This window comes from Pogoniulus pusillus, chromosome 27 (assembly GCF_015220805.1).
Source record: "Pogoniulus pusillus isolate bPogPus1 chromosome 27, bPogPus1.pri, whole genome shotgun sequence".
In the NCBI taxonomy this organism is placed as follows: Eukaryota; Metazoa; Chordata; class Aves; order Piciformes; family Lybiidae; genus Pogoniulus; species Pogoniulus pusillus.
In genome coordinates, this window is record NC_087290.1 from 8,138,827 (window position 1) to 8,156,630 (window position 17,804).

At 41.9% G+C, this 17,804-nt stretch overlaps 1 protein-coding gene across 1 annotated transcript in view; it reads right to left on the reverse strand.

The window, feature by feature from the left end:
- TAOK1 (TAO kinase 1) overlaps positions 1-17,804 on the reverse strand; it is a 66,875-nt gene that overhangs the window by 19,741 nt on the left and 29,330 nt on the right. Inside the window, 8 exon segments of the mRNA XM_064166133.1 lie at positions 384-477; positions 3,060-3,151; positions 3,946-4,059; positions 4,835-4,931; positions 5,813-5,858; positions 7,669-7,770; positions 10,684-10,755; positions 14,809-15,035. Coding sequence (XP_064022203.1) covers positions 384-477; positions 3,060-3,151; positions 3,946-4,059; positions 4,835-4,931; positions 5,813-5,858; positions 7,669-7,770; positions 10,684-10,755; positions 14,809-14,940 — 749 coding nt within the window. The 5' untranslated portion in view covers positions 14,941-15,035.

The following is a 17,804-nucleotide window of genomic DNA, read 5'->3' on the forward strand; positions in this document are numbered from 1 at the left end:
AACAGACGCTGCACAAGCGGTGTCTCCATCTTGCAAAGCAATGCTTCAACAAAACAAGATTCAGGAACTGACAGTGTGGTCTGTGATTAAAAAACACTCAACTCCACATTTTTTGGCTAGCCAGAGAGCTTCAAAAGTTTCCTGAAGTTTTTACAGGCTCTTCAGTTCTTTCAGCAGCAAGTCCTGTTTCTGCTAGGTTCTAGGGCCTAAACACGCATATTTAACAGTGGGTCAATTCTGTATACAAAGTGTATGGCGAACCTCATGAGAACCTTGGAGCTCACATCCTCCCAACAGGAATCCAGCCATTTCAAGAACTCAGCATGACAAAGCACTCCATTTACAGCAATTCCCTGCCACATTCCTCCCTCAGTAATACTCACCATTCATTAGACTGTAGTGTAGGGGATTCATTCTGCGCTATGTGATATAAGGCACTCATTGCGTTCATATTAAACAAAGGAGGCTTCCTTTCCGCTACAGACAAAAGAAAATAGTTTTGATATAGGGAGATAGTCTCGTGGGTTTGCTCATTTTTTTTTCTTTTCACTTTACAGCCCTTTAAAAATAAAACCACATCAGCAGAATCACTGTTGCCTGAACGTGGAACCCCAAACCAACCCTACCCAGCAATCAGACAGATATGTTGGCATATGTCCTATACCATTGCAGAAGATGAAAGCGCTTTGAAGATCAAATGCTTTGTCCTCTCAAGCTTTTCAATTACGTGGTTTATCATAGTTGAGTCCTCTGACTCATTTTAATGTACTAAAATAGGAGTAAGTTAACAGTAAGCTCTATACTTGGTGTTTAGCCACTAAGCATTCTTGGTTTCATCACCCTTCCCCCCATTGTTGTTTTTTTAAGCTACAGTTGCTAAAAAGCTAACAAATATTTAATTCTAGCAGGACAGCAGTGATGAAGAAAAAGCTGGTTACAAGAACCATCAAATCACACTTAACTGACTAAGCACATGGGCAGGAAGTCAGCAACAGGCCAACTCTTTATACTATTTTGAGAGTTGCATTCTCTTTGGCTCTTCTCTCTCTTTCAAGCTTGTGTTACTCTTATAGACTGACACAGCATGAAAACTTAATGAGGAAGGAGATGATCTCACTGTAACAACAAAACTGAAGCTTCATCAGAATGTTTATGGGGTAAACCTACAAAGCTCAGCCTTGCCATAAACATTCCAGAGAAGCTGGTCAGGCCACGAGGATGTTCTTACATGAGTGAGAATACAACAGAAAACCCTTTCTTTCCTGACGAAAAACAAAACAAAACAAAAACCCCAAAGCAAACAAACACAAAAATCCAAACAAGGTAGAAATAATGCTAGTCCTCTTAGTCTGCTTTTCAGATAGGAGCTGAATAGTAGCAGTAATCAAGGCATCAGAGATCACAGTTCACCATCCCAGGATGGACTAAGCCCTACAAAGCCCTCAGAAAGAGTACACTGAGGAGATAAGCCTTTCCTCAAAGGCAGCACCTTACTTTCTCTAAGCTGTCAGACAACCAGTTGCTGCCATTGAGGAGCAGACTGATTATCCACTGAAGTACTGAAACTACCCCTTAAAATGTGTTAACTGACTGCTCTCCCTAAGGCTTTTTTCCTTAACTCACCTGAATAAAATAGAAATCTTCAGGAAACCCTGAAATTGTTCCCTCAACATCACCATTTCTGAGACTCCAGGCTAATCTGAGAAGACTAGTAGACATCTCATTTTTCTGCTTTCTCCTCGTGCTTATTCAAACCAACCCAAGTGAGCCAACCACACCGACCCAGCCTACAATGCTTTGCTGTCCTGACCTAGTCTCACCTCCCACCACGCTAGAAGCTGTAGTCGAAGCCTAACGCTTCGTATTGCAAAAACACAGCGTGCGGGAAGGCACCCGGGGGTGTGGTGGCCATGAGCTCACTGCATTCCTGGAGCACTGCGGCCAGCCAAGACTCCTTACTCCACTCCGAGCAGAGCTCTGTCATGACAGTCACACCCCTTCAACTGGCTTTATATTGGCAACAAAATAAAAAAATTACATCTGTGCTCTGAAGAAAGACTCTATTTCAGGTCCTGGAAGAAAATGAAGCTGACAGTTTGGAATGCCAGACAGCATTTTCAGCTAAACTGTGCAGTTCACAAGGATGAGTGCGTTCCTGAGAGCTCTCAATGCCCGACTGGGCTGCTGCTCCACTAAGGATGGGCTGGAGTACAAGCAATGGGATCTGACAAGGATGGCAGGAAAGCCTCAGGTGCAACGAGCAGCACTAAACCTCACCAACGCAAGAAAAACTTAGAGCTAGGTGCTTCTAGAGAGCTGGGTCTGACTGAAGTCTGCACACTGCTGTGCTTCAGGGAGGGTACTTTTATTGCCAGAAAAAATTACACGTTCAATACAAACAGAATGCCACACTAACAGAGCTCTTCTAGGATGGCATTCTGCTTTAAGGAGTCTGCTCTAATGGCAGTACCATCACTTCTTTTGAGTATGATTTATAGGTTCCTAACTCAAAACTGGATTCTCCCATATATATGCTTTTCTTTAAAGAAACTTTTTAAGAAAAGAGATTTTTCCAGTCAAATCTACTCCCAAGTGACATCATATACTAAATAAAGCTTTGAAGCTGCCCACTTGTCCAAAACTTCATTATTGGAGGACTTTAGAGTATCTCACATTCTCATGCAGACCATATCAACTTATGTCATTAAATCTGTTTTCCCACTGTCGCTTTTAATGGTTCACTTCTAAGGCTGTTCAGCAAATAGGTGGTTCCCGAGTTCAAAAGTTAACTGCCTCTCCCACAGAATATGAACACCTTCAGTGACATAGCTTGGCTATTTTCTGTGTCTGCATAACTCTTTCTCTTCAGGTAATGAAAACACCAGTTCAATAAATATCAAATTGGAGACTTGGTCTTGAATTCCACAGAGCACATTTATCTCTTTTCTCTAAAATCACAACAAGGAAGGAAGCAAAGATCTTCTGCACTATGATTCAGCTGAATAAGTTCTAGGTATTAAATAACTACATTTTGTAATATTTCAAAGAAAGTAACTTACCTAACTCAATACAGGTAATTCCAAGAGACCAAACATCTACTTTGCCATCATACTGCCCTTCATCCATGGCTAAAATCACTTCTGGGGCCATCCTAAAATAGCAAATTTGTGCTCATAAAATTCTGGGCAATGGAACACATTATCACCATCAGTACCTCAATGAAACTGGCTGCTTCACTGATTTCAGCTACCATAAACTAATCATTCCTCAGGGTATCAGGCATGAACTTGAGATCCTGGAAACAATGACCTGGCACCCACACTAGTAGAGGCCTGCAGAGAGGCCCTGCAATGTTCTCCTGTGCTCTTGTCCAGCTCTCCATTTAGGAGTATCACCCTTTCTTGCCCTCCCACATTTTCAGTAGTTTTAGCTGGCCAGTCAACTCTGGTCTAATAAATACAGCATGCAGCAGTGTAAACACCACAGATTAGGTGTAAGAGATCAAAAGCATACAAGGGATCTGCAAAGGGTTTTGTTCAATGAACCTGGCATTTCCTATGGAAGAAAAAACACTTCAGTTATTTCAACAACCAGATGTGGTGAGAACATACCAATTGTTAAAACCACTGAGGGGAGTGACTAAAATATACCACAGGTGATCCAGTTCCACCTCTACCATGTCAAGTGAGAGTAAGTTGAACAACAAAATATTTTTATTACTTTTTGGGAACGACAAATACAGGGATTCACCATTTCTTGAAGTCAGAGCCTATTTACTGCTTCATCTGTTGGGTTTTTTTGGGGGCAAAGCAGATTTTATCACCATCACAACTGGAAGGTTACAGAGCTAGCTCCAGTAAAGCCTAAGCATATTAAACATCCCCCAAAATGATTATTTTACTTCACAAAGCCAGAAATGCGTAAAAAAAACCACTCTTGGCTTACCAATATGGCGTCCCCACAAATGAGTTGGCAGGAGATGCTATGGAAGCAGACCCAAAGTCAGCAAGTTTCACCTGTCCTGGCTCTGTCAGCAAGATGTTTCCTGCCTTGATATCTCTGGTTATAGAACACAAGTGTCAGTATTTTGCCCTCACCAGAAGGAAAACTTTCTATAGGACAGAACACCCAAAAAAAGGCAACATTCAGATGTTCAAGCTGCAGACCACCCACATTTCTTTCAAGTATGAAATCTTTAACCCATAGGCCAACTGCTTGACACAGCACTTGCCTCGTGGAATCTACTTTGTCTTAAAAATCAGCTTAAAACGGCACACCTTGGAGAAGCTCCACACACAGTTCAGCAAAACCTTCTGAGCCAACTATGTCCTTTATAAAGACTTTTTCAAAAGTCCTAAGAATGCAACAATTCAAATCCTTCACCCTACTAACATGCAACAGGTGCTTTAAACACAGAGAACATTTGCAGCTCATATGCACTGTGTGCTTCTCAACACGTAGGTACATCTCAAAGTCATTTTTCATGCGTCAATGCTCCCCAGCCCCTGCAAGCTTTGTCTTGCAGTTGCAGCAAGCTACTGAGGTGAGCTCAAGCCTGCCTTGCTACTGAGTGCTTCAGGGAACAATTGGCATTGTAAAGAGTATGAGCAGATTCGAAGTGTTCTGCAGAAACTCTGAACACCAACTGTAAGAGACAGTACATGTGAAGGTATAAAGCTTGCTAGTATTTGACCTCAATAAATCAACACTTGGAGAGCACATGGGCACTGTGAAAAGAAAATCTCTGCTTATGAATGTTAAATTTGGGATGAAGAGGATACAATCAACAAAACAAATTACCTGTGTGTGAGACAGCAAAAGTATAACCACTTACCTATGGATCATATTGTGAGAATGCAAGTATGCTAATCCCTGGAGAGCACCATGGGTAATTGCTGCTATTTCCACTTCTTGCAATGGCTTTTTATGAACTTAAGGAAAAAAATTATTTGAAATTCAATATTAAACAAAACAAAGTAGTTTGCAGCATGTGAGCATTGTTAACAAGCTAAACAAAAAGAAAACACTAAGAGTTCATTTTTGACCAGGTTCAGTATGAGAAGCAAATGTAAAAATAGCTCACAGCATACATTTCTATAGTCAGATGCAATCTAACTGTAAATCAGCAGCTATTTACTGTCAGAAGGAGACTACTGTGCAACCAGAAACTACCTTCCTGTCAGTTCTGTGACCATTTTTCCAAATGCCTAGTTAAGACTCAAAATTCACTTTTCTATTAACAAAGCTAAGTCCCAACCCCTGGAACTTTATGGCAATTCACACATGAATAAACTGCAGCAATACAAACGACTCTCTGACAGCTCAGTCTTTTGTCCTGAAATGCTTCTGGCAAGCAATGGCAATGAACAACTTGGTGGCCACACACACATCATCAAAGAAAGTTCACTTCAAGAAGCCTGACAGAAAAATGACCATTTTAACAAAAGACCTCATCAAGTAAAACCCTAATGCTGCTGCAACGCTATTTCAAACAGGCTTTCAGCTGATAGTGAGCATTAGGACCAATAGCAAGGTTTTCCAGAAATAAATCTTGAACTGTCCTTACAGGAGAACCTAAAACTCAGAAGAAAACAAATAGCTGACTGACAACTTCAAAATGACACGAAGGACAAACTGATCACCTAAGAAAACCAACGTTCCACAGAAAAACTGCTACAGCTATGGGAGGATTTGAAAGCTGCAGCTGCTCACGCACTCTGCCCCCAAATAAAACTGTGTGCCCAAGGACAATTCAGTGATGCTGTAACCTACTACTTCACTACTTTCAATCAAATAAAAATGAGTGACTTACCTTCTAGTAAGTCTGATGCTGATCCTAAACAATATTCCATAACAAGCTGTGTGGAAAGAAATACAAATAGTTGTTTGAAAAACCTCTAACAGTAAATGTCTGCTTTCTAGATTTCTATGGAGAAATTTAGGAATGATCCCTAGTTCACAGGATGTCAGGGGTTGGAAGGGACCCAAAGAGGTCATCCAGTCCAACTCCCCTGCCAGAGCAGGACCACACAATCTAGCTCGGGTCACACAGGAACACATCCAGACAGGCCTTCAAATTCTCCAGAGGAGACTCCACAACCTCTCTGGGAAGCCTATCCCAGTGCTCTGTGACCCTTACAGTAAAGAAGTTCCCCTTTGTATTGAGGTGGAACCTCCTGTGCTGCAGCTTCCATTCATTGCTCCTGAGGAGCAAGTGAGCAGAGCCTGTCATCCCTGCCCCTGTGACCCCCAGCCCTCAAATATTTATGAACACTTATTAAATCCCCTCTCAGTCTTTTCTCCAGACTAAACAGCTCCAAGTCCCTCAGCCTCTCCTCATCAGGCAGTGCTCCAGTCCCCTAATCATCCTTGCAGTCCTCTGCTGGACCTTTCCCAGCAGATCCCTGTCCCTCTTAAACTGGAGAGCCCAAAACTGTTCACACACTGCAGATTGCCATGACCAACCCAGCATTCCTTGTAACACCAGCCCCAGCCCAGCACTGTCACACAGACCACTCTCTTCCACCAGGACAGTTCTGACTGGAATTTGCACAGCCTTCCTGTGCAAGGTACCAAGCAGGCACACTTGTAAGAAGGCAAAAGCCTATTCTTAAGCAGGTCTGTATTGTATTACATATCTTATTTTACATGCACACACTTAACAGGAATGTTAATTTGCACTTAACAAGCTTATCAGATTATTAAAGGGCTATATATGGATTTACTTAAGATTCTGTCCCTGTCAAGATTTCAAACTAAAACTTTGTCCTACAGATTTCCTGAAGCTAATACATGAAGACTACCTGCAATTTAAACTATTAATTCAAGAACATTATTTCTTTAGTAGACTTTGTCAATGAGAGATGCACATCACATTTCTCATTTGACAAAATGCTTCCTCTGCAGAGCCAACTACACTTATTCCTACACAAACTAAAATAACCTAAATTTAGTTGGAGGGAGTGGGGAACTGTTTTTCTTGTTTCTTTAAATCAAATGCACACAATTAATTAGGAGATGACAGCCAGAGATAAAATCAGCTAGTTGGGTTTGTCACCTCAACACAAGCAGAGAAATGACAAGAGAAGTAAACAACATTCAACAGAAAAACAATAGTTAAATAATGGAAATACTAATGACTCAAAATATGCTTTCATTACAATTGTCAGTAGGATAATTCTAACCTATTCTGTTAAAGTACAAGTGAACACTTCTGGAACATACTCAGTCGACCTGTGAAGCACTGAGCTATTAGTAGGCAGTGGCGCACCAAATGCACTGTGAAATGACCTGCAAGTATCTAATAAAGTTGCCAGATTTGCCTCCTGGGCAGCACAAGGGAAATTCTCACCTTCCCTTATAGAAAAGAAAAGCTATGGGTAGATTTGTTGCCCCCCATCCTATTATTTATTTCAAAAAATCCATCAAGCCAAATACACAACAGCAGCAGCACAGTCGCAAGACTCTGCAAGTCAAAGGGAAATGTTCCTTAAATCTTCTTCCAAAAACTATATTCAATTTGGCTGAGCATCTGTGAGGTCCTTGGCTAGTCTCATCTGAGACTGTGCACTACTATAAGTGTTCAGGTGCCTCTTGAAAGCCAGCTGGGGAGATTTTAAAACACCCTTAACCAGGGCAACAGAAGTGCAGAGTGCAGCAGATGCTTACCCATGCTGTATGCTCCCGCAAATAGCAGCCTTTGTATTCTATGCTGTTGGGGTGTTTTATTCTTTGGAGGAACTTGACTTCTTTAATAATATCCTGCCATTTCTGTGGAAAATAAAAGGAACAGAAAGACTTAATACAACTTACCATCTTTTTGGTTGTTGTTGTTGTTAAGTTAGCATGTAATTTAATTATTTTAAGAGGTAAAAATCATCTTAAGGTTCCAAATCAAAATAAGTTTACATCAACACCATTTTCACCACTTAACTCTTCAACAGATCTACAAACCCAAGTCGTGGATGGGTTAGGCTGTATGTAAAAATCTCTCAGCAATGTCACACTTTATAGCTATGCATAGGATACACCAGTAAACATTTATACCTGAGCCAAGTCATCAAAAGAGAAGCATAACTTTTTAAAGGGATATGATTTGTTAAACCAAACATACATCCCAACCTGAAAGAGATGTGGATGATAAACGTCCTTTCAGCACGATCAGCTGCCACTTAACTCTCGGAGCTATAAAGACCTGGCCCTACTACTAACTCTATCACACTGGATGAGGCTTCAGTTATCAGCCACCAAATATCTGACTACGTTCTCGGGAACATTTCTGCTACTAATTTAGTCTTTACAAGGACCAATTTAAAAGGAGTTACCTACTAGATAAAAGAATCAATAAACAGATTAAAAGAATAGTCAGATTTTTAAAAAATCCAGGTTTATACTAAGGAGACCTCTGCCAGTGCAACTTTAACGTACAGCAGAGGCAAAAATGTCTTGTTACAATGCATGTCTGGACACTGCCACTGCTCCTCTCAAAGGAAATCACCAAGTCCTCTCATTTGCGGCACATCCACACTTCCTCGGGCAAGAAAGGCAAAAGCTCCTAAATGCAACAGCAAAACTACAACTACCAGGAAAGAGTTGCAAAAGCAAACGCAGTAGCTGAAACCATTTAGGTATGCAGATATCAACACCAGAGTGTTGACACTGGAAATGTTTTTCAGAAGTATCAGTTCTGAAGTTCATCATAGGTAGAGAAACCTCAGTCAACACCTAACAGTTCAAATGCTGTTTTCCAGGTGCTGTTAATCCCTCAGCACACACTTCCTCTGGCTAGGACTCACAGATGGACAGAGGTCCCATACACCCAAAGGCTCTGGAAAACATATGCAACACCCAGATCCTCTTCAAAAAAATTTCTAGGCTCAGACAAACAAATGAAACCAGGGGCTATGGCAACCACAACCAAGGCAGCTGACTGATTAAGCATTTGTCAAGTCCAGAAGTTTGATGAGAATGCCATTACTGCAGCTATCCCAATGCAACTCTTTTACTGACACCCTGGTTCCAGTACCAGAACAACTCTGTTGCCTTTTACCTTCAGCAACTCAACGGTTTTGAGGTTCTAAGCAATGAAAGTTAAACCAACAAAGTGCCAGGCTAAGCTTCTACAGTGGGAAGAGAGAGATGATGTATCAGTCATGATATATCCTTGGCTTTCTGTGTTCAGTACTATTTATTTCAAAGGGCTTTATTTTTAGTTTAAAATATACCCTTGTTTTGTAGAATAATTGTGCCCATCAATGACAAAATCTTATTATGAAACCAAAGTAAATATGAATGATACAAGAATGCTCTTAACCTGTTTCCTTTCCAGAAGCTAGCTCATAACTCCAGCAAACTTCTCAACAATACTAATACATAAAGTAAAATAGAAAGGGTTTTAATCCTTGTCTTATTACTTTCTTCAAAATAAAGAAACATATGCCTTGAAGACAAATAAAAGCTATTTCTGAGGCATGCACAGTTTGTTTCATTCATGTGAACAGAGTATTTATAGCTCCCAGTAATTAAAACAGTAGGACAAGTAGTAAGTACAAATTATTCTTTCATCAGTACACAGTTAAACAAGTCACCGCAGTGACAAAATAGAAACACGTATAGCAAAAGTGAACTCTGAAGCTAGAATTTGGGACTGCTGGAGAGACACTGCCACCTCTACCTCCTACACAGATACACAGAAAAGAAGGAACAGTTCAGCTCCTCGTAGCACAGAGGATCAATACACAAAAGGCAGGCACAGAAAGCAATGAGTTGTTAGTCAAACTCATCAGAGCAAGACTGCTTCTAAGACAGGAATATAGAGAATGGGAGGGAGGGAACCATAAATGCCTTGAACAACATGCTTACAATAAATACTGCTGTGGAAAAATCCTGCCATGATTTGATAGATGCCTTTTAGCAGAAATAATACCAAATCAGCTGTTCATGTCATGTTGGGCTTTTCAAGAATCTGTATTAGCACTTAAACATTTCTAGTATAAAAATCAATTATCTCTGCTAAGTGTCCTAGGGAAAAAACACATCTGGGGTGGCCATGAAAACACTTAACGTTTAAATCTCAGAGGCCTACTTTTACAGACCTCTCTGCAAAGACTGCCTTAATCCCCAGCTCTGGCAGTTCTGCCATAATTATGCTGCTGTTCAGATTTTCACACTCATTCACTCATGCTGTTTTGCTTTTGTTTTAGCTCCTCATCAACACAGTCATTCCAGGGAAGGATACATTCTGCCTTGCTACTTTGTACAAGGCAAGATTCCCTCTGAATCCCTCACTGCTGCATCCATTGCCAGTGCTGCTTTGTTCTGTAAGCAGCATGGTTATCTTAAAGGACATTGAAAATGGAACATATAAGGGCAACAAGGCATGCTAAGATACAAACCTACTATTTTTACTTTTATTATTTGCTTTAATGTCCCCACATTTTTTATTTCAGCCACACATTTATATGGCCCTTTGTGTCTGGAAGAAGACCTCTCTTTTCTAGGTGCAGATGAGGCAGAAATAGACCATGAACAGTGAAGTAGTTTGTTTTGTTCACACAGTAGCCTCATTCACCTGTACAGTCGCAGGAAGGCTTTCTCCTGCTGCAACCCAAGCTAACTGAAATCATCCCACGTAACAAGCATTTGCAATTGGGCAAGATTTAATATGCAACATGTTCTACATACCTCATTGGACTGCTTCCCACTATATGACATTTTCTTGATGGCCACCACTTCATTGGTGCGCACATCACGTGCCTGCGAGATGAAAACAAGATGCATGAGCTTCTTCAGATCAGCTTTTCCAGAAGATGTAAAGCAAACAAACTCATGAAATCATTGTTTTATCTATTAGTTAATTTCTGCAGATAACTAAACTATCTTCCAAGGGATGTGACTGTGGCATCTAGTAGAAGTTTCCTTCTGAAGTTAAAGACCACCCTCCTGTTTGGGAGACAAGGTCACCAGCATCCAGAAAGTCTCTGCAGGAGTCAAGAACCACCACTCCTAAACTGAAGCAGCTCTGATTCATTTTGAATGGCTTTTCCCTAAAAGAACTTCTCGTCCTACCCAAGTCCATTCCAGACAAAAGAGAAGCAAGGCTCAACACCCTTTTGTTCCATTCCAAACACAGAATGTCACAGGATGCACAGGGGATAGCTGCTCCAGACACCGGTGGCTCTCCCTTCACTATTTTATCTTAAAAGAAGGTAGATGATAGCAGCAATCAAAGTGACTCATCTGCAGATTCCCCTTCAGACTTATACCTTTCAGCCCAACAATATTATTATTTACACCACACATGAACGTACAGAAGGATTCACACTTCAAAGGCAGACTTCTTGACTTCCAATCATCGAAGATAAGACTAGACAAGAAGTTTTGTTTAATTCAGCATCAAACCAAGAGTTCATTGCCCCTGGCTGGAGCAGAGGCCAGCACTGCTTCACAAGAAGGATCGCTCCAGACAAGATCTCAGCCACTCCTCTGTTACGGATTTCAGCAGCATGGAAGGGTGGTAGGGGAAAAGACCTCTGAGTGCCTCTGATAAGAATAATCAAGTTGGATAGGAAGGCAAATGATATAAATCAGAATAATGTGCGCCACAGCATTCACTGATGACTGATGAAAGTGCTGATTTTTAATATATCTGTACCATGAAGCATAACCTATCAGAGCATGGATTAATGAAGTACTGGGACTCTGCCCTTTGCAAAAAGGTTTTTCCAGTCATGTTTTAGTTGTGCTGTTCGTTAAAGAGATTCCCAGAATTCCCTGTCAGTCTTTATTTCAGCCAGTTCCAGAGGATCCTTTCTACTGTCTGTGACATTACTGCTAAGGTTGAGGGGACAACTATTTTTTTTTCTTGACACAAAAAAGGGAGAATGAAATTCTGAGTCCTGGATCTCTACTAATTACAAACAATCTGTGAAACATGCAATTCAGGGAAGAACTGCAATAAAACAGGCAAGCAAAATACTGGAGTAGAGCAGAAGGAACACAGCTCTAACAAAAGAGAGTGGGTTATTCTCCTTCTCCATCTGCAGTGTTCCAGTGTAGTAGGTTTCCTGTGTCAAGCAAAAGCTATTATTACACTGCAGAGCAGGGAGTAGGGTAAGGATAATACCAAAATGATTCAGAGGTGCCAGACTTGCAGTTTCTAAGAAACTAAACCCATGAGGTGAACCAGCAAAATTCATGTTAATTATGAAAGAAAAAACAGAAACTTTCTGCCACTGCAGGATGTAACAGAAACAAAGGAGGAGACAAGAGTGAACATTCTTGGCCAGTCACTGTGTAGGATAAACACATCACCCCTCCTGAGGATCACCACTAAAAGGAAAGAGAAGTAGGTACAACCAACAATCAAAGACTAAACTGCATTTTAAAAAAGGCAGGGGGAGATTTTAAGATTACATGGGTACTTCTGCTTGTTAATTACTCCCACTTCTATTTATCACCTGTACTTTTGGTCCAGGCTGTATGCAATGAAAGCAGCTGGGTGAGAGAGGTGCTATGTATAAGAAAACCCAAGTGAGCAACCCCTCACATTTGCCTAACAGATACAGACCTTCATGACTGCAGCAGGGCTGAGAGAGAACTATCCCAGCTGATGCTCCCTGAGTTCAAATCAGGCAGGTTCATTTACCATTCTAGATTCCTTGTGATCTCAAATAATTGAAATAAAGACAGATCCTACCCAGGAGCCATGAGGTTGTTATGAAGCCAGCTAACTTAAACATCCCAAATGAATGAGGCTGGTTTTATGGCAGACATTTATGTGCATATATCCTGTTTTCCTCTGAAAACTCCATGCAAAGGATCAACATCTGGTGACCAGAGTAATTTCAGCAGTGATACAGGCAAAGCACGAGCAAAAGAGGAGCATGCCATCAGCTTTGGTAATATGCCTTTAAGCAGTTATTAATTATAATCCAATATTACATTGATTGGAGAAAGTTCAATTGCTTGCATTTGCAGAATTAAAATCTTGTTAAAGAAATCTATTATTTTCCCCCAGGTTTATAGAGGAATGAAGGACCCAAGACATACAGTCCTCTACTTTAGTTCTTCACATTTATTTAAGACACACTAAATTTCTCCCTCCATGTTGTCCTCCTCATCTTTTGGGCTTCCTTTTCAGCTATCAGGTCCATTACATGAAACAGTTCCATATTTAAGGTCTTAAACGCGCTAGCGATAAAAATATACCATAACACAGCACACAGCTTACAGATCAAAACTTGGTAACTCAGAAATAGCAACACTGTTATCTCCTTCGCTGGGAACTCTTGCTCATTTGACAAAAACAAAGCCCAAAAATAGTTTGGGGTAGTGCAAAAAGACAAGTGTAAGCAGTGCATCGCCTGCCAGGTGAGATGTTCTTTCTGTCAAAGCAGCACAATTCAAACCCAGGCAAGTACCCACACTAGTTAGTGAATAAATACCAATCTATAGCAGATGGGTAGTCTAGAATGGTGGGGAAGAAAGATTAAGAAGGGTTCATAAGTTAATGAACTCTTACTTTTGATCTCCTTTGTGGTAAGGGCACTCAGCCTTTATCACAGCTACAAAGCTCAGGCAGTCTACAAACACCACAATGGAGGCTTCTTGCTGATGTCTGGGAATGCTGTCAGCACACAGCTCACAGGTTACCTCTACCTGAATGCTGGTTTACCAGACCTGCACGGTTCATGCATGCCTTTAAGTTACAGTGTTCTCGAAAAAGCTGCAGTAACATTTCCACACGGCAGGAGATAGTCAGTCCTATCCTCTTCTATCCATTCTTTAACAGAAAGGAGTAAATGCTGCAGGTGAGAACTGTTTCCCCAGAAAACATTCCCTCCCCCAGATCTGTTCCCAGACAGCGGTGGCTCATAGTTTTAAGCAGGGAACAAAATTAAGAAGCTTTTCCTAATTAGTTCATCTGTGCTGCATTAAATTTGTGCTGGAAGGTTCCCAACGTGGTCTGCTGCAATTATTAACAATGAACAGGCATCTCATAAAATACTGACACAAATGGCTTTCTGAAGGAAAACTGGCAGGTTTGGCCACACCTCCTATAATTACAAATGTGAAAAGGTTTGCTGAGGAAAATGGGGGTTAAATGAAGGTCTCGTGACAGGCACTTTGGTTAACATACAGCAACCTGCAAGCGAGGTTACCGTGAGACATCCCACCTCCAGCTGAGCTCTACAAGCAGGCTGGGAAAAATTCTGCTGTCCAGACGTTCATGTCAAATAAGTTTTATGCAGATGAATACTGGGATTCTTGCCTGCAGTAGGAAAGCATGTGACAGGACAAATGACAACAAAAGCACCAACACTCAGGTGTCAAACACGAAGAATGGCTTTAAGGGAGCCTGGGGGCATGTGTGGAGGGAGAGAGAATACAATTTCTCTCAAGGGACAAGAGATAAGGAGACAATCAGACCAAGAGAGCCGCATTGCCAGGCAGAACGGATGGAGCAGGAGTCCGTGTTTTAACTTGCAGATAAACCCCTGCTCACGATGTAACGATGCACCTAAAAGCACCAGGCGAGGGCCATATTTCCAGCCCTTCTTTCCAGTTTGTAAGCAAACAACTTACAGGTACTGCAAATCTGTGATCAGACTGAGCTGTAGAGACACATGGCAAAGCATCTCTGCCTCAAACACCATACAAAAAAATTGATAGTAGTTTCTTTTCCTTAATACAGTCCAAAAAGACTACATCCGTAGATGGAGATCGCATCCCTAGTCTGTAATCTACACCCATAGACACAGAGTACAAGAAACACAGAATAAAATCACAAGTTGTGGAGCTACTTACAAAATAAACTGCTCCAAAGCTTCCATGGCCAATCTCTCGGAGATCTGTGAAGAGCTTTTCTGGATCTTCTTTGAAGAAGAGCTCTGCAATTTCTGGGTCCTTCAGGCTGCCCGCTCGGCTGGTTGATGGCATCCTGCTGGGCAGTTAGCCGACCGACTATCTGGGTTTAAAGTGCTGCCTCAACCCTTGGTTCATCTGTATGAATGAAGCCTCTTCAGCATGGATTACTGCAAGAAAAAGATGGCAATCCTTCACTGCTAGAGGAGTGCAGCTTCCCCTTCTTCCAGAGCAAGCATCCTCGTGGTGTGAAGCAGCGCAACCGATCTGCAAGGATAATGTCCCAGTCCTGTCATGACACCAGTAAAGCTTTTCTACAGTACACCAACTCAAATCAAAACACAAAGTGAAACACATTCCTTGTTCCAGCATCTGCCCAGTCACCAGAAGAGCAATCAGCAGAACCTCTCTGACCTAAAGCAATAACCAGTTTGTTCCCAGAGAGCCCACACTACCTTGACGCCCTCCCTCTGCAGAGTTACACCCACTACAGCCTAAAGCACGGCTTGGGCTCTGTGACGTGGATGATCATGCGTATGGATGACGGCCTTTGCAAGACAAGGTCCAGGGCACAAGTGTGACGTGTGTGAACCACCATGGATTCACACATCTGTTTACATTTTTGAAATTCAGGCCAGTGTTGTTTTCTTCTGCAGCTGTACTCCAGTTAAGAAGCAGCCAATGGTCCATTCTTTACTCATTTCTGCATGCTGACAGAGACCTCTCTAACACTTCTCTTTCCACAACTATGTCAGTCATGGTCTTTTAGCTTTTCTCCTCTCTAAATTCACAATCTCTATCTTGAAGAGCCTGCTCTTTAGAGCCTTACTTGCAACTCCCTTCTTTAGAAAAACAGTATCCAGAGTAGAAGATATCCATCTAGAATCACCTGGTTGGAAAACACCCTAAGACCAAGTTCAACCATAACTTAACATCTCCCCATACACAGCTGTAAGACACACACATCTGTCTTTCTGCCTTGCTTCAGCAGGTACAAACAAACGTTTACACTGTGACAGCACAGGAACTTCAACAATAGTCCACTGGCAAGCACTTTCTTCAGAGGAACTTTGCAACTTCAGACACCATTGGGAACCTATGAAATCCTTTGTTTACACCGTGCACTTGCTCTCATTTGCTCAAAGTGTGTCTTGGAACCTACCCACAATAAAAGTATACTTTCAGGTTGTGCTTACTCTAACTTTACAACAGGTGAAGTCAAACAATCATTCCAAGTGCACTCTTCCCCTCCTAACGGTCTGTAAATTGTCACCAATAAAACCAGGTTCTGTTCCAGTGGCAAACAGTAAATCATACAGCTCACTTCCTTCCCAAAATCGCTGTCTGGTCAGGGCTTGCACATTTTTAAATTCATATTTCACATCTCAAATCTGCTGTTTAAAAGAACTTTTCCAACTTCATAATGAAAATAAAACCAAAAACCTACAATAAACTTGAGTTCAACCACTATACCAGAAGGCCCCATCCCTGTCCATATTTCCTCTTTTTCTGCACATGATAAACTCCACCTTTCTCCAAGCCTCCAGACCATCAAGGAATCATTTGTTTTTCCCTCCTTGTGGAAGAATTCTTACAAGGATGGAAAGACATACTCCTGCATGTTTATGCTCTGTGGTACTCCTCTTTAGACAGTTGCAGCATGTGAAAGTGCCAAAGACTGCCTGCTCCTTGTTAGTTCAAATAGCTGCCAGCATTGCTACAAGGAGAGCACAATTGTGTGAGAGACAGCCAAGACATACCTAGTTGTGAAGTCTGCAAGAGTCTCCAGTTTTTCTGATGAAGACATGCGTGGGAGAGAGAACACCGGGAAGGGAAGTGAAATCCAGTGTTTTTATAGCTTTCCTCCAAGCAGTCAGAATTCAGAAAAATTTATAATGCAACCCAAAACATGTTTCCATGATAGCCTGCTCGCAGGGGCTGAAGAAAAACCAACATTCAAATCCCAGTGGTGGCCCAAGTATAGAAAAAAAAGGTATCTGCATATATAGAGGAAACATGCAGCTGGTCACAACCCTGCTATGCTGCACTCGTGGGCATGCACACACACATTTGCTACTGATGGAGGATCACCAGAGAAGCCCTCAGAGCAGGCAGCATCAGCACAAGAGATATCCAAGCAGCAGCGAAGCTGAGCGAGGTGCGCAGGAGCAGGGCTGTGCTACCTCCACCTCCCGTTGCATAACACAGTAACTAATGCTGTGTGGGAAGGGAAATAATTAGCTTCAAGTCAGCCCCTACCTGAAGCACACCACATTTCTGAAGACTGGAAGAAAGTTGAGGGTTTTTCTCTGTTACTTTTTTCTCTTTCTTTCTTTCTTATAAGCCAACAATATTCCACTTGATTCCAGCTCTAACAAGCACATAGCACTGAAAGACAACTGTTTCACATTTACAGCCCCCGACGAAACAATAGACAAAAAGCATCAGTCAGAAAAATGAGAGAAAGGAGCTGGGGGAAGGGAGCTGATAACCAGAGCACACTCAGTATTATTGAAGGAATGTTTCTTGGATCGACGGTGATGATGTCATGTTCCATCTTTTAAGAAGCATCAGATTCTTACAAAAAGGACATTGTTGTTCAAAAGCAACTGCTGCAATCCCAGAATGCCCTTTTCCCTACATCTGTTAGTCAGAGGGGCTAGGCTTGGATAAACCTGCTAATATGGCCAAAAGTCACATGGGCCTGCGAGCGAGCGTGCGTGTGCGAGCCAGGCTAGGGAGCAAAACCCTGTGCACACACAGCTGAGATGGATTACAGCCTGCTCCCCCTCCCCGTCTACCCCCGATGCCAAACCAGCCACCAGGCTCCTTCCTTGGCATCATTTCTGAGCATGCCTCTGAAATTTCAACTGGCAACACTTTTCACTGCTGCTAAAACTCTCACCAGGCTCGCTGAGAATGGGACCAGCTACAGCACT